We start from the raw sequence: 20515 nt of genomic DNA, 5'->3' as shown, positions 1-20515 counted from the left end.
TATGTAATTTTTGCAAAGTCATGCTTGGTAGCGTAATTTATTATTAATATTACTTTTTTATGATTTTTTTTTTCTTTACTGTTTTTGAAATGAATCAAGGTTAACATCCCCTAACAGTGGCACCTACTGAAATTCTCTAGGACTCACCCATAACAGAAACGACCATGCAGTCAGCTGTCTGTTTGTTACCTGTAAAAATAAATACAGACAGAAATTCATTTTCTCTAAGATGACAACATTGTTAAATACTATTGTATAATTTTTTTGTTCAATTATCCCATTGACCTTTACATTTCTTAGCCAAATCATTTGGCAATGTTTCGAGAGAATACTATAAAATTTCATAAACATATGCATGCAATCTATATTAATTTTTTAATGACATACCGGTAGCCCAGTTCACCATAGTGGTACCTCCAGCATACAGGAAGTAAGGTTTTCCCGTGACCGCGTCCCATTCGGAACATCCGCTGAGGGCATTAAAGTCCTTCATCATAAACCAACCCTGGTCGCTTGGACAGCCGCCATAATCATGATTGACGAAGAAGTTTCTCTCAGAGTTACTGTTGTAACTGAATTGTGTAAAGACAAAGTGTATTAATTAGCGATAATTTTGTTAATATGTATATTTTTTCAGTTTCTGTAGCAGTCGTACCTTGACGATTCACTAAGAAGTCTTTAAATTCATCAAACAATAATTCAATTTTTCTTCCTTTCATCACTTAGAACTAATATGTTTCTACGAAGAATTTTTCTCTTCTTTTTCCGAAGAATGAAATGTCAATTGTTTGTTTGTTTGTATGTTGTTTAACGTCCCTCTCGAGAATTTTTCACTCATATGGAGATGCTACCACTTGCCGGTGGAGAGCTGCAAATTTTGTCTTATATTCGGCACTTAAGGCCATTGAGCAGTGAGGGATCTTTTTCGTGCCACCACCTACTGCGACACGGGACCTCGGTTTATACGGTCTCATCCGAAGGACCGGTCTCCACGTCCCACAGTGGGATTCGATCCCGCGACGTAAGGATCAACTCCTTACTCCGCGACTCTAGAGCTCTAACCACTGCGCCACGCGGGCGACTAAATGTCAATTGTAGTAACCGGACTACCCTTCGTTATTCGTTTTGAGTCAGTTATTGTCAATGTTTGTCATTCCAACAGCTGTTATATCGCGAGTGTGTTATAAACTAATAGTTTCTAAAACTATAACGTATGATAATGTTCTTTTCATGATTTAAATTCAGCTTCTGGAAATCTTTAGTTTCTCTCTGTGTGCTTTAAAGAAAATATTTTAATCATACGTTTCTATTTTTAAATTATACAATTAAAATTCTTGTTGAGTAGAGAAAAGAAAAATATTCAAATAAATTATTAAGCAAGGTAATTGTTGTCAATGGGTAATGCCGGGGAGGGCAAGGGACATAACTCTGTAAAGAAGCACGTGATTTGCGTTTTTTATTTGTAAAGAAAGAACTTACATTGAATTTAGTACAAATTAAAAACCAAACAAGAAAATAAAATATTAAGTAGGTTATAAAATTAAATGATAAGAAGGACCTTAGACTAAGTTTTCCTGATGTGATTGTTATTTATTTCGTCTGCACATCAACTTTATACAGGGTAATAGGGTATTAACCATGTTAATTGTCAATCAAGTTGTACGTGTATTAAGGTGTATCGACAAGCAAGTTTATTTCTAGATATTTTTTTTTAACCTGAAGATATCTCTTTCTAATATTCCATTGCACTCCACTCGACGTGTTACCGTTGACCTATTGCTTACTGACAACAAAGCAAGTTTCTGCCTGCTTTAAGTGCAATCGCTTTTAAAAATTGCACGTGCAGATTTTCATAACTTACGTAATCGATAATTTAGTAAATCATTATAAAGACAATTAAACATAACGGGGAATTTTTCATTTCTATAATATTTAAAAGAAAATTATACCCGCCTTGTGTACTACAGGCTTTTAGATCCGCTCCCAAGAATCGTGTAATAGTTCTACGCAGCTGTCGGCATGTAAATTTCGTGCACAATTTATAATGAGTATGTACCACAGGCACTTGTTTCGTATGCGGGGCACCCCTACTTATTTTTACCACAAGGTACCTAACTCAATTTCAGGCACCCCCGCTTCAAGCTCGTATTTTGTTTATATATCAAGGATAAAACCAGAGACCTCGGAAAGGAATACTCGTAAGTCTCTGGATTTATCCTACATTTATAACCCAACCGGAAGTCAATGTATCCGATTCGTAGTCTTATTTTGTATCGAGATAATTTTCGAGGAAGAAATGAGTGGTTTACAATAAAGAGGCTCGACCAGATACGTCCGAAACGATTAATTTGACAAGAAAAGAGTCTTTCGAAGCGAACGATGTCATTTTAAAGTAGGTTAATGATTGATATATAAACAAAATACGAGCTTGAAGCGAGGGTGCCTGAAATTGAATTAGGTACCTTGTGGTAAAAATAAGTAGGGGTGCCCCGCATATGAAACAAGTGCCTGTGGTATGTACATGAAAAGTAACATGTTTTCCGCTGAAATTTAATTATAAGCGTTGACTATATAAATTATTTTGTTCATCGAGAAATGAATCTAAAAAACGAATCGCACACGTTTTTATGAAAGCCTTCGGCTTTCATAAAGTGTGCGAATCGTTTTTTAGATTCATTTCTCAATAAACAAAATAATTTATATAGTCAATCCTATAGTGTTTTTCTCCATGTTTTTTTTTTTATTTTTTGGTAACATTGGATCACAATGAATAGTTTTTATAATATGGGAGAAATCGCGAAATTTTTAGTAATGTGATAAGAAACATCACTGTTGTAAGTTAAAATTGTGTAAATAAACGCCTAATTTGTATTTTAAGATGAGCTTCTACGTAAGTCCTGGAATATTTAAACTTGTAGGAGCCCACCTGCCCATTGCTTCCACTGATTTCTTAAAAACAATTGTATCTTCTATAACATAATTATATCTTATAAAACAGTGAACGAAGTAATGCTTAAAGCACTTTCCTGACTCTATTTATGAATTGTCATGCGCAATTCCTGCGTGAATTCATCATACTGTATTAAGACACCCTACTTCTGTGTATAAACATGGCTACAGCGCCAGCTCACCTATCTTTTTTGATTAGATTTATCTTATAATATGCTTATAAGTTTGTTGCATTAAAAACGTTTGAATTACCTTTCCTTGCTTGGGGATACTTAGCAGTATACACAATTAATTTTACATGCATGGACGTCGTGGGAACACAGACGGGATGACAAATTGATGAAATCGTGTTATAAAAATACATAACAATGATAACTTTTACAATTATGTATCAGTAGAATAATCAGTAATAAATAATTATTTTGGACTCTTTGTGCATGCAGATAACTTTCTATAACGTACCAACACAAAGAATTCAATTTCTATACCAAAGCTTTAATAAGATATATAGTTAGTTATTGACTTACTCCATTAAGCAGTAGTTTTTGGATTGGGATGTGACGTCGGTGTATGAGGAGTCGATGATGTTGTTACAATCCAGCCATTCATTTTTCCCCTTGCCCATACTGTTGAATGTAATGAAGGCCACCTCCTTGCTGTTTTTGTAGGCAGACAGTCGAACCTGCAAACAAGGACAAACATGCTGCATAGTTATCTAGTTTTTGCACTACTAAATACTACAATGTAGTACATATATATCTCGCTCTTTTGAGTTTTTATTTAAAGAAAAATCTTTGATATATCTTTCCCTGTTGATGATATAATTGTTTATCATTAGGAAATTCTTATAAAAGTGTCATGTGTAATTTTAGTTAGGTTATAGGGATAATACATGTAGATTCTTCAGTAACTTTCGCGGACAATTTCAATTCTTATTTCGTTATTACCTCGCGTTTCCGCTCCCTCGTTCTGTAGATTGCGCGTTGGTGTGTTGTCTGGCTGTATGAACCCCAGTACCACATATAAGACATTCTTCAAATAGTTGACTTATTCATTCATTTTTTTTTGTCCAACACATAACAGCATTTGTTTTTTGTCTTGTGAAGTCATGTTTCGAAAATATGAGTTAGTGGACATATTTTTGAGATTCAAGGTCTTGAAAATTAATATGGCGGGAAACCAGACTCATGGACTTGAATGAAAAAAATGACGTTTCGGAAAACTTATTATCTAGAATTAAACTTTTTTTTCAAAAATTTCTTTACAAGACTAAAAAAAAATTTAGTAAAAATATTTAGAATCAAAATATGACTAGAAAACAGGGATAGGGGGCAAAAATATACTTATTTTGATGGATAAAACAAGAGAAGTTCGGTTAAAATGACCGACAAGAGAATACATCGGATCCTTAAACCGAGGTAACGAGCGCGAGTGACCATAACAGTTCTCCTTCGTAACGATACTGGGTCCCACAGCTCATATGTTTCAAATGTTTATCACTGTCATTGAAATTCATCCTTCATGGAGTCAGTTCTTCATGTACATGTAAGTGTTACATTAAAAGTTTAGACTTTATCAAGTTAAACTTATCTATAACAGTCTTGAAATAAGTATTTATAGAGATTACATCATATTCCAAGAATTGCTATATCAAAAGTTCGTTGCTTAATTTGACATGGTGCCAAATTCATACGATTTGGTTTTGGAATTCAAAAGAAATATGTATATCGTAGGACATATAGGTAAGTTGTATAAGTGATGTTGTCTACTTGTTATTTATTTATTATTGTTGTTGTTTCTACTTTTTATTTCTGAACCATCTGCATGAAACCTTCAATGGTACAAATAATAAAGGACAAAGGTGCCTTTCATAAGTTTTCTGTGTGTAACTGAGGCTAATACAAGATTAACCTAATCCCTCACATAAACGAGATTACGTTTTTTTTTTTCTTTCGCTTTAAAAATAATTTATGATCTATTAACTCGTACTTTTTTTTCACAATCCTTTTAAACTTTCAGATACACAAATTCAGGGAGCGTCCGCATTTCGAGGATATAACTTAAATATATAGGGATAACTAAGATATCAACAAAACCAATCATTATTCTATAATATATTTTTATTGATTATCTAAATCATTAGACCTTGACCCTGGACCGAGCGAGCACAATTCTTTTATTCAATATTTAGATCGTGATGTCTTTTGACTGAAAATAAATGTTCGTGTCAAGTCGAATTTGAAGACTGTGCAGAGATGCTATAGAATCTTTTAAGAGAAATATTTACTTCAAATAAGATATCATAGAAGTCTGGCTAAAATGCAGTATTGTACATATAGCTTAAATATAAAATGAAGCCTGCATATACATGTATTAAAACTACACGTGATTTTCGATGGCTCGAACTTCGATCTCTCGAAGTTCTCCGTCTCTCTGTACATGTAATTTATTACTGATTTGTAAATAGGTTATGTAATTTATAACTGATGTGTAAATAGGTAACATCAGATTCAGGAGAGAGGGAATCATTCACAAACCATTTTTTCTTGAAGCTGACGCTTAGTGCAAACTTTTTTTAATCAATAAATTAAGGTACTTCTAGTATTACAGTAACACTGTAAAGTAGCTTTTTGCATGATACAATTGATTTCAAACTAGTGATAAAATTCTTCCCCTAGGCGAAAAATTTTATGCTTGTCAAGGAACAATAGCACCAACAATGGTAACGCCCGGTGATTTTTTTTTAATTGCAGTTACAGTAAAGCGCGGTTATAGCGAACACGCTTACATGTATAATGAATTAACACTTAGAGCGAAGCGATTTTCAATCCCTGTAATCTAAAATCTAATGTTAACTTTATGAATATAACGAATTACGTTCCTAAAGAATCGAAAGCTTAATGGATATAACGAATTACGTTCATAAAGAATCGAAATTGCTTGTCCCTGGCACTTCACTATACGCGTGTTTTACTGTATTTGAAATCGTGAGCTCTTCGTTACATACGTGTATATATGCGTTGGGACCCGGAGCTGTGCAGGGATTTTTTTTTCGGGAGGGGGGGGGGGGGAGAGGTATATGCGTTGGAACTCAGAGATGTGCAGGGAATTGAGGGAGTGTACATGTATCTCTCCTCCATTTTTCTCCCCGAACAAACGGCATTAATCAACCGCCCCTTCATGGTTTTGAACACGTTCTGATGGATGAGCGATGCCAATCATTTTCTTCTAAGGGGGCGACCATTTGATTCTGAAAAGGGGGGCATTTTTCGGGTCAGATTATTTATTTTAATGCCAGTCAAGAACAGATTACATGTATTTATTTTCGTCTTCTATGGAAAATAAAAAAGGGACAATGTTCAGTATCCAAAACTCTATTTCGTGTGTTTGGGGGGGGGGGGGGGGGGCGGGGGGTTAACAATCAATGTCAGATTATTTTTTTTTCTTGCCAGTTGGGATCAAATTATTTATTTTCAACATTTCCGAGACTGCTGGCAGTTTATTTATTTCCCAAATCTGCCAGCCCCACCCTCCCCTCAGAATCAAATGGTCGTTCTCAAAGGCACTTGGCCTTACCTATTGCTTTTGTTCATTGACATGCATGAAACTTTTCGTCCGAAAGAAAAAAAAAATACTACTTGCTTGAAATCGTTTGTATTGATATCTATTGAGAGTCAGATAAAACTCAAATTACACTGTAAAAATATATGCTTAATAATTTTTTTTTTTCAGGAAGAAACTTATAGTTACAAAGGTACAGCCGATGATTATTAAATAACGTAAGGATAGAACTTTAAATAGATATAAACACTTTAGAGGAATTTCTCAAGCTTCATGCTCATTTTACTTTTGAATTGATAATTCTCAGTATAAGATCATCAGAGGTTTGGTATATGAACTTCAGTTGTCTCCCTACTGATGCAGTGGTTAGAGTGTTTCGTTATAGAGTCGCTGAGTAAGCAGTGGATCCATACGTCACAGGTTCGAATCGCACTGCAGGGCTTGCTTACCGGACCCTCAAACTTATATAAAGACAATGGCCTAACAATTAGTATGAAATATGTCAGTCAAAATACGATCCAATGATAAGTTGTCGTGTATTTACAAACAAGATCATTATAACGATCATAGAATTGGCAAAATGTTCACTTTAAACAATATTGTTGAAAGCCCTGTAACTTCAACTTATTTGTCAATAACCTGCCTCGGTTTAAAAATTGATCGTACTTGGAAGTGCGTACCAAATCGGTTGGGAGACATAAACAACATGCATGCACTCGTATATAGGTGACAGTGGAATGTCACTACTAAATAGAGGAAGTTAACGATGTTAAAGCGGAATTCCCGTTGACAATCAAACAACTCCTGTATCTAATTGCCTTTCTGTATAAAATTTTAAAACTTATCACTCCAATTTTTCACTCTCTCTTACCGCTGAGAAGCTTCTTTTTTCCCAGTCGTCGAGCCATTTTGATTTGTAAATCTTGGAGGAAGTACTGAAGTCAGTCATAGCATCAACATCTTCGCCGTTCATGTGACCAGAAGCTTTCCATAAATCGATGATGCTGTTGTATCCACTGGGTTTGTTATTGTGTGGAAGCTTGAAGACTATGTTCCAAGCTGAGAAAGAACAGAATCTTTTTACAATTAGATTTTTATGCTTAGCTTAAAAAGTCTCATTGCAAAAGCCAATTAACAATTTGTCAGCTTATATTTAAAATCTTTGTCTCTCAAAATGCAATATACGAGAAGCATTCAAATTCCTAAACATGTATAATTGGTGATAGCATTTTAATATGTTCTTACGTCCTCGGTGGTTAGTGAACAGCTGTCCATTTGCTATAGCCACAATCAAAGTCACCACAACAAGGACCCGGGCCCCACCGGGGAGGAAGCACGCCTACAACAAAGATTAGATTAATTAGCCTCCAACACTACCACCCTCAAACATCCCCTCCCGCCACAAAAAAGGACAAATTTGTAACGCGTTTTCCGAATATTTGGATGATTAGTGAGAAAAGAAAATCACATCATCTGTAATGTGTATTTGTCTTTTCTAAAATTGGAAAACATGAATAGGTATTTCCCATCATGTATTTATTTAATAAAATATGCGAGCGAAATGTTGCGAACAAAATTGTCTGTGCAGTTTTTCAAGGTGATTGTGACTATGAAAATTGTACAGAGAAACAATAACATTGATGTATTCATCAATTTGATAAACGCATCCCGTAACCAAAAAAAAAAAAAAAAAAAGAAAAAGAAATAATCAAATAGATAAATACTAGTAAATAAATAAATTGATGTTATTTCTTAGCAACAATGAACAGAGGAGGTAAAACCAATCTAAAGTCATTATCAATATAACCAAGTCCTAAAAATTCTCATTTTTATTCCGTAATTTATTTGTTTTAAAAATTACATTTTCACACGTCATAAGTTGATAGAAACTATCAAAGTTATAATATATTTTATTCATTTTTATTATTTTCAACATTGTATCATGTTTCGTAAATCCCCCCCCCCCCCCCCGCTTTCTTTATGTTTCTTATCCATTAAAATTTTAAAACACTTCACCGATTTATTTTATTTTGAAAAAAGAGGAAAAATAACAGGGAGATATTTTTCTCTGTATTCAGTCAGGTTATTTTAAAAATGCAAATTAAGATATTACATATTTATACTTTTAATCGTCTGTGTAGTCTTTCTTTCATACTTGTCTAAGACTTTTTTTTATAAGGAGGCTCTATAATTTGCGCTATTTCAAAAAATGAATTTGAAATATTTAAAGTTTTCTGAAATTTAGAATTTTAAAAAGATTATTTCTTACCATTACGACGTTTGAACTGATCAGGTCTCGCTCTAGTATTGAATTAAAATTTTTAAATTCAGGTCAGGGGGAACAATACCAAAATTAAACATAAACGGATTATGAGAAAACCGGGTCTAACACGCGAATTAATGCCAAATCACTGTTGGTTTAAACACTTTGTCTTGGATTTTCTACTTAAATATTCTCGATACATTGATTGTGTGCCAGAAGAGTGAAGAAATACACAATATGTACATGCACTGTAAAAATATCTTTTACGTTGAGTGAAATCTTTTCTTTTTTAAGAGGATTGGTGATTAAATAATGAACGCAAGTGCATTTACACGGTCAATCGTATTGCCAAACTTCTATAACTTGAGTCTAAATCGAGAAAAACATTGGCACATATTATTAATCTCTACTTAGAGTTTTTTCTTAGGTACTCTTGTCCGCTAAAATGCATTATTAAATTATTGAACAAGTTGTGGAAATCGAATCTGATTAGTAAACTCCCAGATAGTTCTCTTCATTTCACAAAATTCAGTTGAAGATTTGAGAAGGCACGCTCGCCTGTCTCTCCCCCCTCTCCTAAAATTGGTCAAAGAATCTCATGCCAAAAATATACATTATGTCTGCAAAAAAGGGTTAAGAGTAATAAATGAATATTCTAGTAAGTTTTATTTCAATGTAGAATTAAACACTATAAAAACAGATGATACAGCACCTTTTTTCAAAATATTTTTTACCATGCCCCCCTCCCCTTCCTAGTGGAAAGCCTTGACACAACCCTACTAATATTGCTTGCTTTAACAGCTAACCTGTTACCTAGTACTGTGTGACTTCCCCCGTTGTAGATTATTATCTGGTAAGGTATTCAATGTATAACGACCATATTTGTTCCTAATGAATAAATGGTGCGATATTTTTAATCATGGCAGCATTTTGAAGGTATTATTAAATAAAAATACTCCACCAAAGGAATTAACAAAATTTTGATTATTGTCAAATAAATTGCACCTTGAATTTTACATTGTTCAAAGTCCATGGGCAGCGCAGGTTTTATTAAGATATTGTAAAAAGTAATTTGAATTTCATATAGATCTCTCTTGGTGAAAATATGCATAAACTCTCTCTTTATTATAATATGAAATAAAATGAATCATTTACCACAGATCTATATTTTGACAATAATTTTTTTCTTTTTTTCCATCAAGGGCAGATAACTCTTCAAAAACTTCTAAAGTGCTAACTGACCAGCTTCTTTCATGTTATCAGTCATGTGAATTTGGTTCATTTCCCTTTCATCGTTATCTAGCAATGCATATAGTTTTGAATGATTCAAAATTGTTCAAAATCCATCCATTATACATTGAATACCTTAAGTACAATGTAGATGTTTCTTTTTTCTGAAATAATTTGCAGTTTGTCTGAGAATGAAATATTTTGTTGAGATTAAGCGTACGTCTTAGAAGTACTAACACCTAATATTCTAAATTCTTTAATTTTTTAAAGGGTCAAAATAAGACCTTTAAATTAAATGTACTTACAAGTATGTGAATTTAGAATATATTTCGCTTTGAACGTTTCATAAAAGCAGAAAAATTTGGATTGAAACGTCTTTCCATATAAATTACGTCATGTATATTATGTGGCACTTGGTATGTTTTTATTTATAACTTTCAAATTCAGGAAATTATCCAGTCAAAGAGATATAGGATCGACATTAAAATAAATTACGTTTCAAAATCAAGTAGCGAATAAACATATACACGATTCATGCATTGTTCCATATCAAAACTCAATGAGTTTAACTCATGTATAAACATGATAAAATGCATAAAAAATACAGATGTCGTTTAAAATGGAGAAGTATATTTAAAAAAAAACAAACAAAAACAAAAAACTGACTCTGTATGATGAGTTTTAATGTGAGTTATCTTTCTTTATTAAACTTGAGTTATCTTTCTTATCATTATTATAATTACGATTCCCCCACGTGCAGCAGCTTAATTTCAATAAAAATATATATTTTAAAAAAATATTAAATACTTTTATTACAACTTACAATGTAGTTCAAAAAGTATCAGTTTTACCTATTTTCTAAGAAATAAGGTAATAGTCCTTCCAATATTCTGATTCAATTTGGACTTTTGCCTTGAGGAATCTACTTCGATTTCTTAAACAGGGGTTAGTTATTCAAAAAAGTCAAACACATTTCTTTCTCATCATTTTATCATAATCATTATGCTTTTAATGTTTTTTGTTTGTTTGTTTATATTTTAGTTTTTTTCTGGTAATTTTATTATATTAAAAAATGTACAAATTCTTTTTAATGCAAATGTTAATGATTTATACTAGGCTATTCAATTATTAGTCGCAAGCACATTGGGGAAAACCTATTTGTGTTTATTGTGATTATCCTGACTGAGGTGTGTAATAATCCGAATGTCCAAAAAAACATCGGCGCAATCAACATAGAATATACAAGTTATACACATGATATGTACATGTATACACATCCGTACGAGCTGGAAAGCGACAATGTACCACAACGTACCCCCGTATTATCATTTTTCCCTATATATATATATATAAATTCACCAATGGTAATCATGCTATTTTTACAACGTTATTATTTTCCTGCAACAATTATAATCTTGTATAATGACAATCATTTACAGAGCAGTTATGGATATGAGTTCCGCTTATTTCAGGATAACAGGAGTTTTGTTACATATTTGAGATATATATATATATATAGAGAGAGAGAGAGAGAGAGAGAGAGAGAGAGAGAGAGAGAGAGAGATCCCGATGAATAATAACCAAAAATCTCTCACCAGAGGGCGTATTACGCTAAGCTACAACAAGTGTTAGTGGAACGTAGCGGGAACGATAACTCTGGGTAGAGATTAAATAATCAATGCCAGTTCTCAAGGGTTTGTCACAAAAGTGTGAAGAATCCTAGAAACTGAACAGTACTACTTTTGAGTACTTAACACTGCTGAGTAGAGAAATGTCAATAAGTAGTACTTTGTGAATGTTTAAACTTCAGTGTAACCAAATAAATAAAAATGAAATTAAAATAAAATTCTTTGTTCTCTTTATTTTAGGAATTATATCAATTTAACAGTGTTTATCATTCAAAGCCAGACAATACATTCCTCAATAATATAGAATTTTTTCCAAGAATTTATTAGTGAAGTATTGCCTCTTTAAGAAGATCCCTCACAAAAAATTGAGGTACATTACCAGTCTTTTGTGCAGATTCCAGATGATATTACTTTTATAATCACTTGAATTGCTGATAGTATATTTTTTCTGGACTTTTGAAAAAAAAGTTTAGAAATCAGAAGATAATGATAAATAGTTTTGGTCATATACGAAGCGATACAATAACATATATTCGAGGAACGTATCATCAGACATTAAGGTCTCAGTTTCTATCTCGTACGATCCCAGTCTAATTTAATTGACCAGTTGCGAAGAATATTAATTAATGATTGATTTTTTTTTCAAAAGTAATATCATTCTGGTTATCAATTAAGCATTAGAACACGTGAAAACGCCATATGTATTTTATATATTTATTATGCTTGGAATTCTCTTGGGTTATTTCTTGATTTATAAAAATGTATTTCATAGCTATTTTTTTAAAATTGTGAATTGGTTTCTATGTGTTGCGATTTCCTTGAAATAATCAACATTATTTTGATTTTGTGTAAAATTGAATATGTTTGTGATAAAGTTAGTATAATCGGGACCAGGATAAAATAAATTCGCAAGAAATTGTGAACATATTTTTTTCGTCAAAAGATCGCGAAAAAAAAAAATCAAATGCTTTTTTTTTTTATCTAAAGATGTATATTTAAGAAATATGAAAACAAATTATTTGGAAAGAAGAAATATAACCAGTCTTCTCTGAAGTACCCTAGGGTACTCTGTTCAGTATTACCCAATACGGTTTTTAATGATGTTAGCAGTAAAAATGAAATTGAAGAGTTATTGTATTCCTGCCCCTGGAATATGTGGTAACATCGGACGGAATAGCAGTCAGAGATACAGAACTGTACCTTGAGGCAAATTAGGTTGATCGAAGAAGGCGTACTTACTGAGTTAAAAAAATGTCTTTTTTTTTTACACAGCGAAGTTAGTATGAGGTAGTTGCACGATGTAGCTGAAGGACTGTAGCGTTATGGTTTTATATTTTAGTCTTTGACCATGCATTTATGTTATGGTCAAAGACTAAACTGTAAAACCATAACACTACATTCTGCAACTATGCATGATGTTGATATCATTTTACAAATTTAGGCCAAAGTTTTTTTTTTCGTTTGGTTTACGATTCCGCCGACCCTAATTTTCACCAATCATGAAAATAAAAATAATGTCTTTTTCCGACATATTTTTCCGGATTTTTCTCAGCTGAACTGATGGGTTTTAAATTTTAGAATGCATCTTAGTCGAATAAGCGCTTATAAATATATGAGACCTTTACAAACATTTAGGTGACCGTAAATAAACACATGTGCAGACCAAAAATGGCAGTTCTATCATGTAACAGCTGTGTAACAAGGTAATTCTTCGCTGAAAGCAATGACATACACTTAAAGAACTTTTTCTGCATGGAAAAGTGAATAAAATCTTGGATGCATGATCCCTTTCTCCAAATGCAATGTCTCAATTGGCTGAATTCATACCGTAATATTGGAGAGTGTATGCCCAACCCTGATCGACCTAGCAGACACGGTTACACCTATAGATAATAGGGATTTATCAGTGCCTTCTCATGTACAATTGCCCAATTGAAAATGAGTTCAGTTTTTCCCAATTTTGCAGTATTTTTTGCCAATTGGTGAACAATGCTTTTATTTTTAATTATCTTGAAAAAACACAAAGTAAAATTGTCAGACCGTCTGAAATTTTCATCTATTTAACTCATTTAGCAAAGCTACAGTCATAACACATGTTTTAAAAACACTGTAAAAACATCGCCAACTTTTAATCCGAATTTCCTCCGTTTTTCTAAAAATGATGATATTGTGTAATTATATAGATTTATTAAGTTATTTCCACCTATTCAATTGATCTTTGAGTGAATGGTAAGGACTTTGGGCATTATTTCAAATAGAAAAATATATTTTCAATGCATTAATACATATTAAAAGAGGACTTTTAGAAAATGTGTACTTAGTATTTATGCAGGAGGTTTATAATCTCCAGAAACAGATACTATATGATCTAAATTGAAATCTCATACACACATGTACAACCCTACGTTGTATAACTGCTTTACACTCATTGAAGTCCAATTTACTTTCATTAGTCTATTATTCATAATTGATCTTGTATGATGAAGATGGATCATATTTAATTGTCGTTTGGTTGCCCAAATTAGAGTTCATGCTGAAATGTTAAATGAATTACCCCTGAATACAGGATTTAAGTAACATTTTAAAAATTTTTCCAATTTCATCAAATAGCCGATAATTTATTCCCAATTCCCCAAAAATGGTGTTTCCCAAAATAGGCTGATAAATCCATGGATAATAGTTAGACCAATTAAGTGTTGAGAGATACATCTTAGTTGAAGTAACGCTGACCCGTATTTCACTGGATAAGTTCAAATGTGTATAAAACATTTGTTAATTTATAGAAGTAAATTCAATATACAAATCTTTGCAAATTTCATACTCAATTGAGATCAAATTAAGCCCTTTGAATTACTAAGAAAATAATGAGCATTGCCTACTGTGCAGGTACATAACAAAAATTTAAAGAAAGACTTGATTGAGAAATTATTAGGCTTTTGTGCCGCAGGTTGAACATTAAATTTGATAGCTGCATGATCAAATTATTATAACCTTTATTTCAATGTCAATTACTTTTGATATTGTTAAACAATTAAATTGTATTTTTCTTCAATCTAAATTTAATTTAAATTTGGATCCTTATTTTTAGTTTGTGGGCATACCAAGGTTTATAACACATCACTTATCACTGAAGAGCACAAAAAGAAGTTGAACATCATGAACCATGCACTGACTGACAAACAAAAATCAGAACTATATGTAAATGAAAATGACATTCAGTCTAAAGTTAGAAATGAATCAAAATTGAATAAAAAGAGTTATGTGATCTAGACAATAAAACTTAAAAGTACTATTGACGTGTATTATTATTATTAAAATAAACATTGCTGGTATTTTAAAATGAAACTGTTGAATCCTAAATTATTTTTATTTTTATTTTTCGACCACCCAATGCATTTTTTTGAGACAGAAAATCGTAAACCAAAAAAAAATAAAAACTTTGGCCTTAGTGCAAGACCTGTTAAAACCTTCGGTAATTCAATGTTCGCAACTTGGGTTATTTTGGTATGAACCAATATCTTTCGAATAAATCTATTTGATTCCAATCAGAAAATAACATTTAAATAAATTCAAAACGAAATACAATTTTGTACAGCTAGCGCAAATTAAAAACACTTTACATGTAAAGCGTTGTATTTTTAAGCAGGAATAGCGTATTTTTCTATAGAGTAGAATTTATAAATGAAACTACGGTTCTCAAATTTTCCGCACAAGAACAATTACATTTTTGATAACATTCAGTGCATTAGTCTTTAAAGAAGAAGAAGAAAGATGCAGGTTTACGGAAACAGTGATTTTTAAAGATCGATTTGGGGTCCCAATTGAAAATACATGTATGCCTGTAATTTCACAAAGTGTAATGATAGTTTTCCCAAAGAAAAACGTACGAAATATGTGATCAAATTCAATTTATTTCTCAGTAAAGTTCAATCCATTTTCCCTGATCAGCCATGTCGGATTCCTTCATTATTTAGATAATACAGACCACTATTGTTCTTGATATAAGTAATTAGATAATTCATACTAAGAATAGACTTGCTGTTATAAACAATCGTTTGTAAAAGTAATACAAAGACAAAAACGTTTTTTGACAATGCTTTTTTATATGACTGAGCTTTCTCGACCCCCCCCCCCCTTAATTTTAGCCTAATTGATGCTGAAATTCCCAATTCTGAGGGCCCTAGGCCCGACTACCAAAGTACATTAAAAAAAAAACCACACTGGGAAAAAGAACCTGTAACGCAAAATCGAAATTGCGCGAATCAATACAAACATTAAATTAACTCAATTACAAGAATGTTGAAATGAAAACAAGTCACATCAGAATTATGTTTTCCCATTAAATCACTTGAAATATTTCATTCAGTTTGATATCAGACGACACGCTTTGTCGAAAATAAATAGATAACATTTTTAACATATATGTCGAGAAGCTAAAATGAGCTGCAAATATAAGAAGCAGACGTATTTCGGGGTGTTAAGTTTAAAATATTCTTTGTCTATTGTAAATATTATTAAGTATGCATAATTAATGTACTTTTGAAAATGGTCAGAATGAATGTAAGATTAATAAATTTAGACAAATAATTACGGGTAAAAAATTTGCTTCGGAAAAAAAAAGAAACCGTAACGTTACCAACATCGGCGGTAACATCAAAATGCAAAATGCATACTGTTACATGTATTTTCTTTTTCGGAAATGTTCAGCGCTCAATGCATATGAATGAGTTTATAGCAACACAAGATAATAAGCTTTTAAAGTATGTCCGTACATTTTGTCTAAAACAATCAAATGATGAAGATTGTCCCCGAGTCCTCCCTGATGTTAACAAAAGATTGAAGATAAGGGGGGGGGGAGGGTTCAAGATTACTTCCACCACATATTTTTCATAGTATATCTCCGTCAGCCGCATCTTTTCCATACCACATGTACTAGAGAAAAAACTTATTATTTTAACTTCTCCCCCTTTTTTTGTCCAGGAAGCTGTGATTTCAATATTTGAAAAAGAACAAATGCAAATGTCTGTATTGGAACTTCAATCAAACCTTCTCGAGCCTTTGTTGAAATTTTACATTCCTAATCGCAGTATTTAACAAGGTACATGTATGATACATTGTGCAGAGTCGTTTTTCACAATCTTAGCTGTTTTTGAAACCAGTGTACACACTGAAATTAATGTGTCTGCAAAGTTAAATTTACAAGACTGGTCACAGGAATCCAAGCTGCCGAGAATGTAATTTCCCCTAGTAACTTTCAATCTTGCATTTTTAACTAAAAACTGATCATGAAATGCAAGGGGCAACTCAAGAGGTAACGCAAATTGGATATTTTTAATCAATGCTGCGCCACTTGCCGCAGAATCAGAAATGACAAGCAGCGTGTTGTATGCTCTTTACAATGCACCCAGTACACGCAATCAGTGTGCAAGGAGAAAATTACCATAGCAAATCAATAAAGAACACTTTTCCATACTTCTCAATGGCTGTATGGATTTCAATTTGATTGACTGGTATGCAGCAGTTGCATTTTTCGTTGTTCTCTTTCTTATTTGTTATATTTTTGACATTTGTCTTGTGTGCAAAAAGTTTAAAGTTCTACTCCTGAGTCTGACAGCTGTAGAAGACTTGGTACGAGACACATTATATACACATACGCTTATAAATACTACTAACGCTAATAAATACAACTAGTCGTGCATTCAAAACCACTCTACAAAATGTGTCACCCAGCATTTTGGCAGTTTTTAGCAGCAACTGCTGGTAATATCGAACTTTCCTGAAGCTTTCATAAAGTACAACCTTAAATACTAAAACCGCAACAACACTGTTTTGTAAAAAAAAAAATGTGTCTTTGCATTTCTTGAAAAGAAACATTTAAATCGTTTTGCTATATTTCATTGCAAAAAAGAACCCCTCTTTATTTTTCCTCCCCCCCCCCCAGGACAGATTGGGAATATTATAAGCAAAAAATTACATTATATGAAAATGCAAGCTAATTTTTTTGAATTTGTTTAAGAGATGAATTTAATTTTTGAGTATTCATGAGGACATGAACTACGACGCTTCACGCCTGCATGTTTCATGAAGTGCTTTAGCGCTTCATGATAAATATGCAGGCGTGAAGCGTTGTAGTTCATGTACATGTACCTCATGAATTCTCAAAAATAAAATTCATGTCTTATATTTACATAATTTTTCTGATGACTTGCCACATATTTTTGTCATTCAACTATCATTTTTTGAAAAAAAAAAAGTTTGCACTATTTTTTTTACTTCAATCACGTCACAATGGAAATATTCTTACTCATCCCACGGTAGTTCATGAGAACATGAACTTTTTCTAATATGCAAAGAATCTTAAGGAAAAAATATTTGGAAATGTAAATATAATCTCGTAAACTATTCTTTGTAAGCGAATATATTTTCACAGAAATACATGGATAAAAAATACGAATATCTGTATAACCACGCTGTCGCCATTTTATCATGTATGTATCGGTGTCAAATGTTTTGCACAAGAGAGAAACTGCACATTAAATATTGGACAATAATGGCTGATTATACCGCTAATTAGAAACCTTACGCTAACGATCAGCCCTTTGATAGCTCCTGATCATGTAAAATTGGATGTTTTAAAAGTATAATTTATGGGAGAATCCACATAATTTCTAAGATAGCAAAAGATAACATATTTGCCAAAATACTCGATATTATAACCCACGTGCCACAAATCACCTACCCAAGTATAAAGCGGGACTAATAGGATTTTGGCACGAACAGGTAACTAGTGGGACAGATCGAATTTTGTCAACAATGAAAACACAACTGTTGATGTGATCAATATCGATAATTTCATTATTACATTTACCGTAAAATTTATCGTATACTATCGACACAGATGGAGTGCTTGGTGTCTCAGCTGGGAAGATGGCCAGGTGTCGGAACTGGAGATAAATAAACGTTATCTTAGTATAGTCGACAAAATACAGAGAATCACACATAGATATTTTACAATGACTTCCTTTTATATCAGGTATTCAATAAACAATTTCCTCTTAAAACCGTGAGGTTCATAACATCACTAATACACCAGCAAATAATATCTATTGGGATTCTAGGTGTATGCATAATGGTTGCTAGATATCGAATTTCACTGCCTATAGCTAAGAGAAGAAAAACAAATAGACAAAATCTCGAATGTTGGTCAATCATTATATGAAAAACACCTTATCTCCTTATCCGGTATTTACAAATTATATGCTGTATAATTTATTGAAAAATGACCGTAAAACCGTCTATCTTTCCACCTGAAAAGGTGTACATACTGTATCTCCTCTTGCATAAGGCATCGAGTTTTGAAACAGAAACCAGAAAATAATTTGAAATATTTGTGGCTTATAAGAAGTGCACAGGGAAAGTTGAGTCTATCTTTATAAGTAGATGCTGTCCTAATACAGTAATACATGTACATAAGTCGAGTCTATCTTTATAACTCTTTATCAAGACAGTACTACATGTACAAAGTGGAGTCCATCTCATAATTAGATGTTGTCATAAGACAGTAATACATGAACATAAGTCGAGTCTATCTTTATAACTCTTTATTAAGACAGTAATACATGTACATAAGTCGAGTCTATCTTTATAACTCTTTATTAAGACAGTAATACATGTACATAAGTCGAATCTATCTTTATAACTCTTTATTAAGACAGTAATACATGTACGTAAATCGAGTCTATATTTAGATGCTGTCATAAGACAGTAATACATATACATAAGTGGTGTCTATCTTTATAATTAGATGCTGTCATAAGACAGTTATAAATTTACATAAGTTGAGTCTATCTTTATAACTATAGATGCTGTCATAAGATGATACATGTACATAAGTTGAGTCTACCTTTATAACTAGATGCTGTCAATAATACAGTAATACCTGTACATGTACATAATTTGGGTCTATCCTTATAACTAGATGCTGTCAATAATACAGCAATACCTGTACATGTACATAATTTGGGTCTATCCTTATAACTAGATGCTGTCAATAATACAGTAATACCTATACATGTGCATAATTTGAGTCTATCCTTACAACTAGATGCTGTCAATAATACAGTAATACCTGTACATGTACATAATTTGGGTCTATCCTTATAACTAGATGCTGTCAATAATACAGCAATACCTGTACATGTACATAATTTGAGTCTATCCTTATAACTAGATGCTGTCAATAATACAGTAATACCTGTACATGTACATAATTTGAGTCTATCCTTATAACTAGATGCTGTCAATAATACAGTAATACCTGTACATGTACATAATTTGAGTCTATCCTTATAACTAGATGCTGTCAATAATACAGTACTGTAATTCCTGTACATGTACATAATTTGAGTCTATCCTTATAACTAGATGCTGTGATAAGGCAGTAATACATGTACATAAGTTGAGTCTAACTTTATAACTAGATGCTGTCATAAGACAGTTATACCTTTACATAAGTTGAGGTAATCTTTATAACTTGATGCTGTCATAAGACAGTAATACCTGTATGTGTTTACCTTTAAATATACTCTCTTTCATACCTGGACAACTAGCGAAGAAGCCACAATAATTCTATAATTCACGTAAATAAACATGTTCATGTATCAAATTGAACATAAAACGTCCAAGTTTTTCAACCCCTGATTGTCCTTTGATGAGAATGTAAACTATTTGATGCTTATTTACAGGACACCACTATCATACTCCAAACGACGCATTTGCTACTGTTTAGATTGTTAGTGGAGTTTGAGGAAAAAGTTAGTTTGACAGACGGACAGGGATTAGAAATGTATACCCGAACCTTCTTTTTTGTAGGAAGTGTAATTAA

At 32.4% G+C, this 20515-nt stretch overlaps 1 protein-coding gene across 1 annotated transcript in view; it reads right to left on the bottom strand.

Moving 5' to 3' along the window:
• LOC133182692 (uncharacterized) overlaps positions 1-18980 on the bottom strand; it is a 62573-nt gene extending 43593 nt beyond the window's left edge. Inside the window, exons 1-7 of the mRNA XM_061317543.1 lie at positions 18957-18980; positions 18519-18575; positions 7756-7849; positions 7382-7569; positions 3477-3631; positions 388-572; positions 148-189 (exon numbers count right to left, since the gene is read on the bottom strand). Coding sequence (XP_061173527.1) covers positions 148-189; positions 388-572; positions 3477-3631; positions 7382-7569; positions 7756-7849; positions 18519-18575; positions 18957-18980 — 745 coding nt within the window. The remainder of the gene's footprint in view (positions 1-147; positions 190-387; positions 573-3476; positions 3632-7381; positions 7570-7755; positions 7850-18518; positions 18576-18956) is intronic.
• Positions 18981-20515: the final 1535 nt, after the last annotated feature.

This window comes from Saccostrea echinata, unplaced genomic scaffold, assembly GCF_033153115.1.
Source record: "Saccostrea echinata isolate AGI-Se365-2 ecotype Australia unplaced genomic scaffold, CSIRO_AGI_Sech_v1 ptg000009l, whole genome shotgun sequence".
Taxonomy (NCBI): Eukaryota; Metazoa; Mollusca; class Bivalvia; order Ostreida; family Ostreidae; genus Saccostrea; species Saccostrea echinata.
The sequence above is the reverse complement of the archived record's forward strand: the minus strand, read 5'-3'. Positions and strand labels throughout refer to the sequence as shown.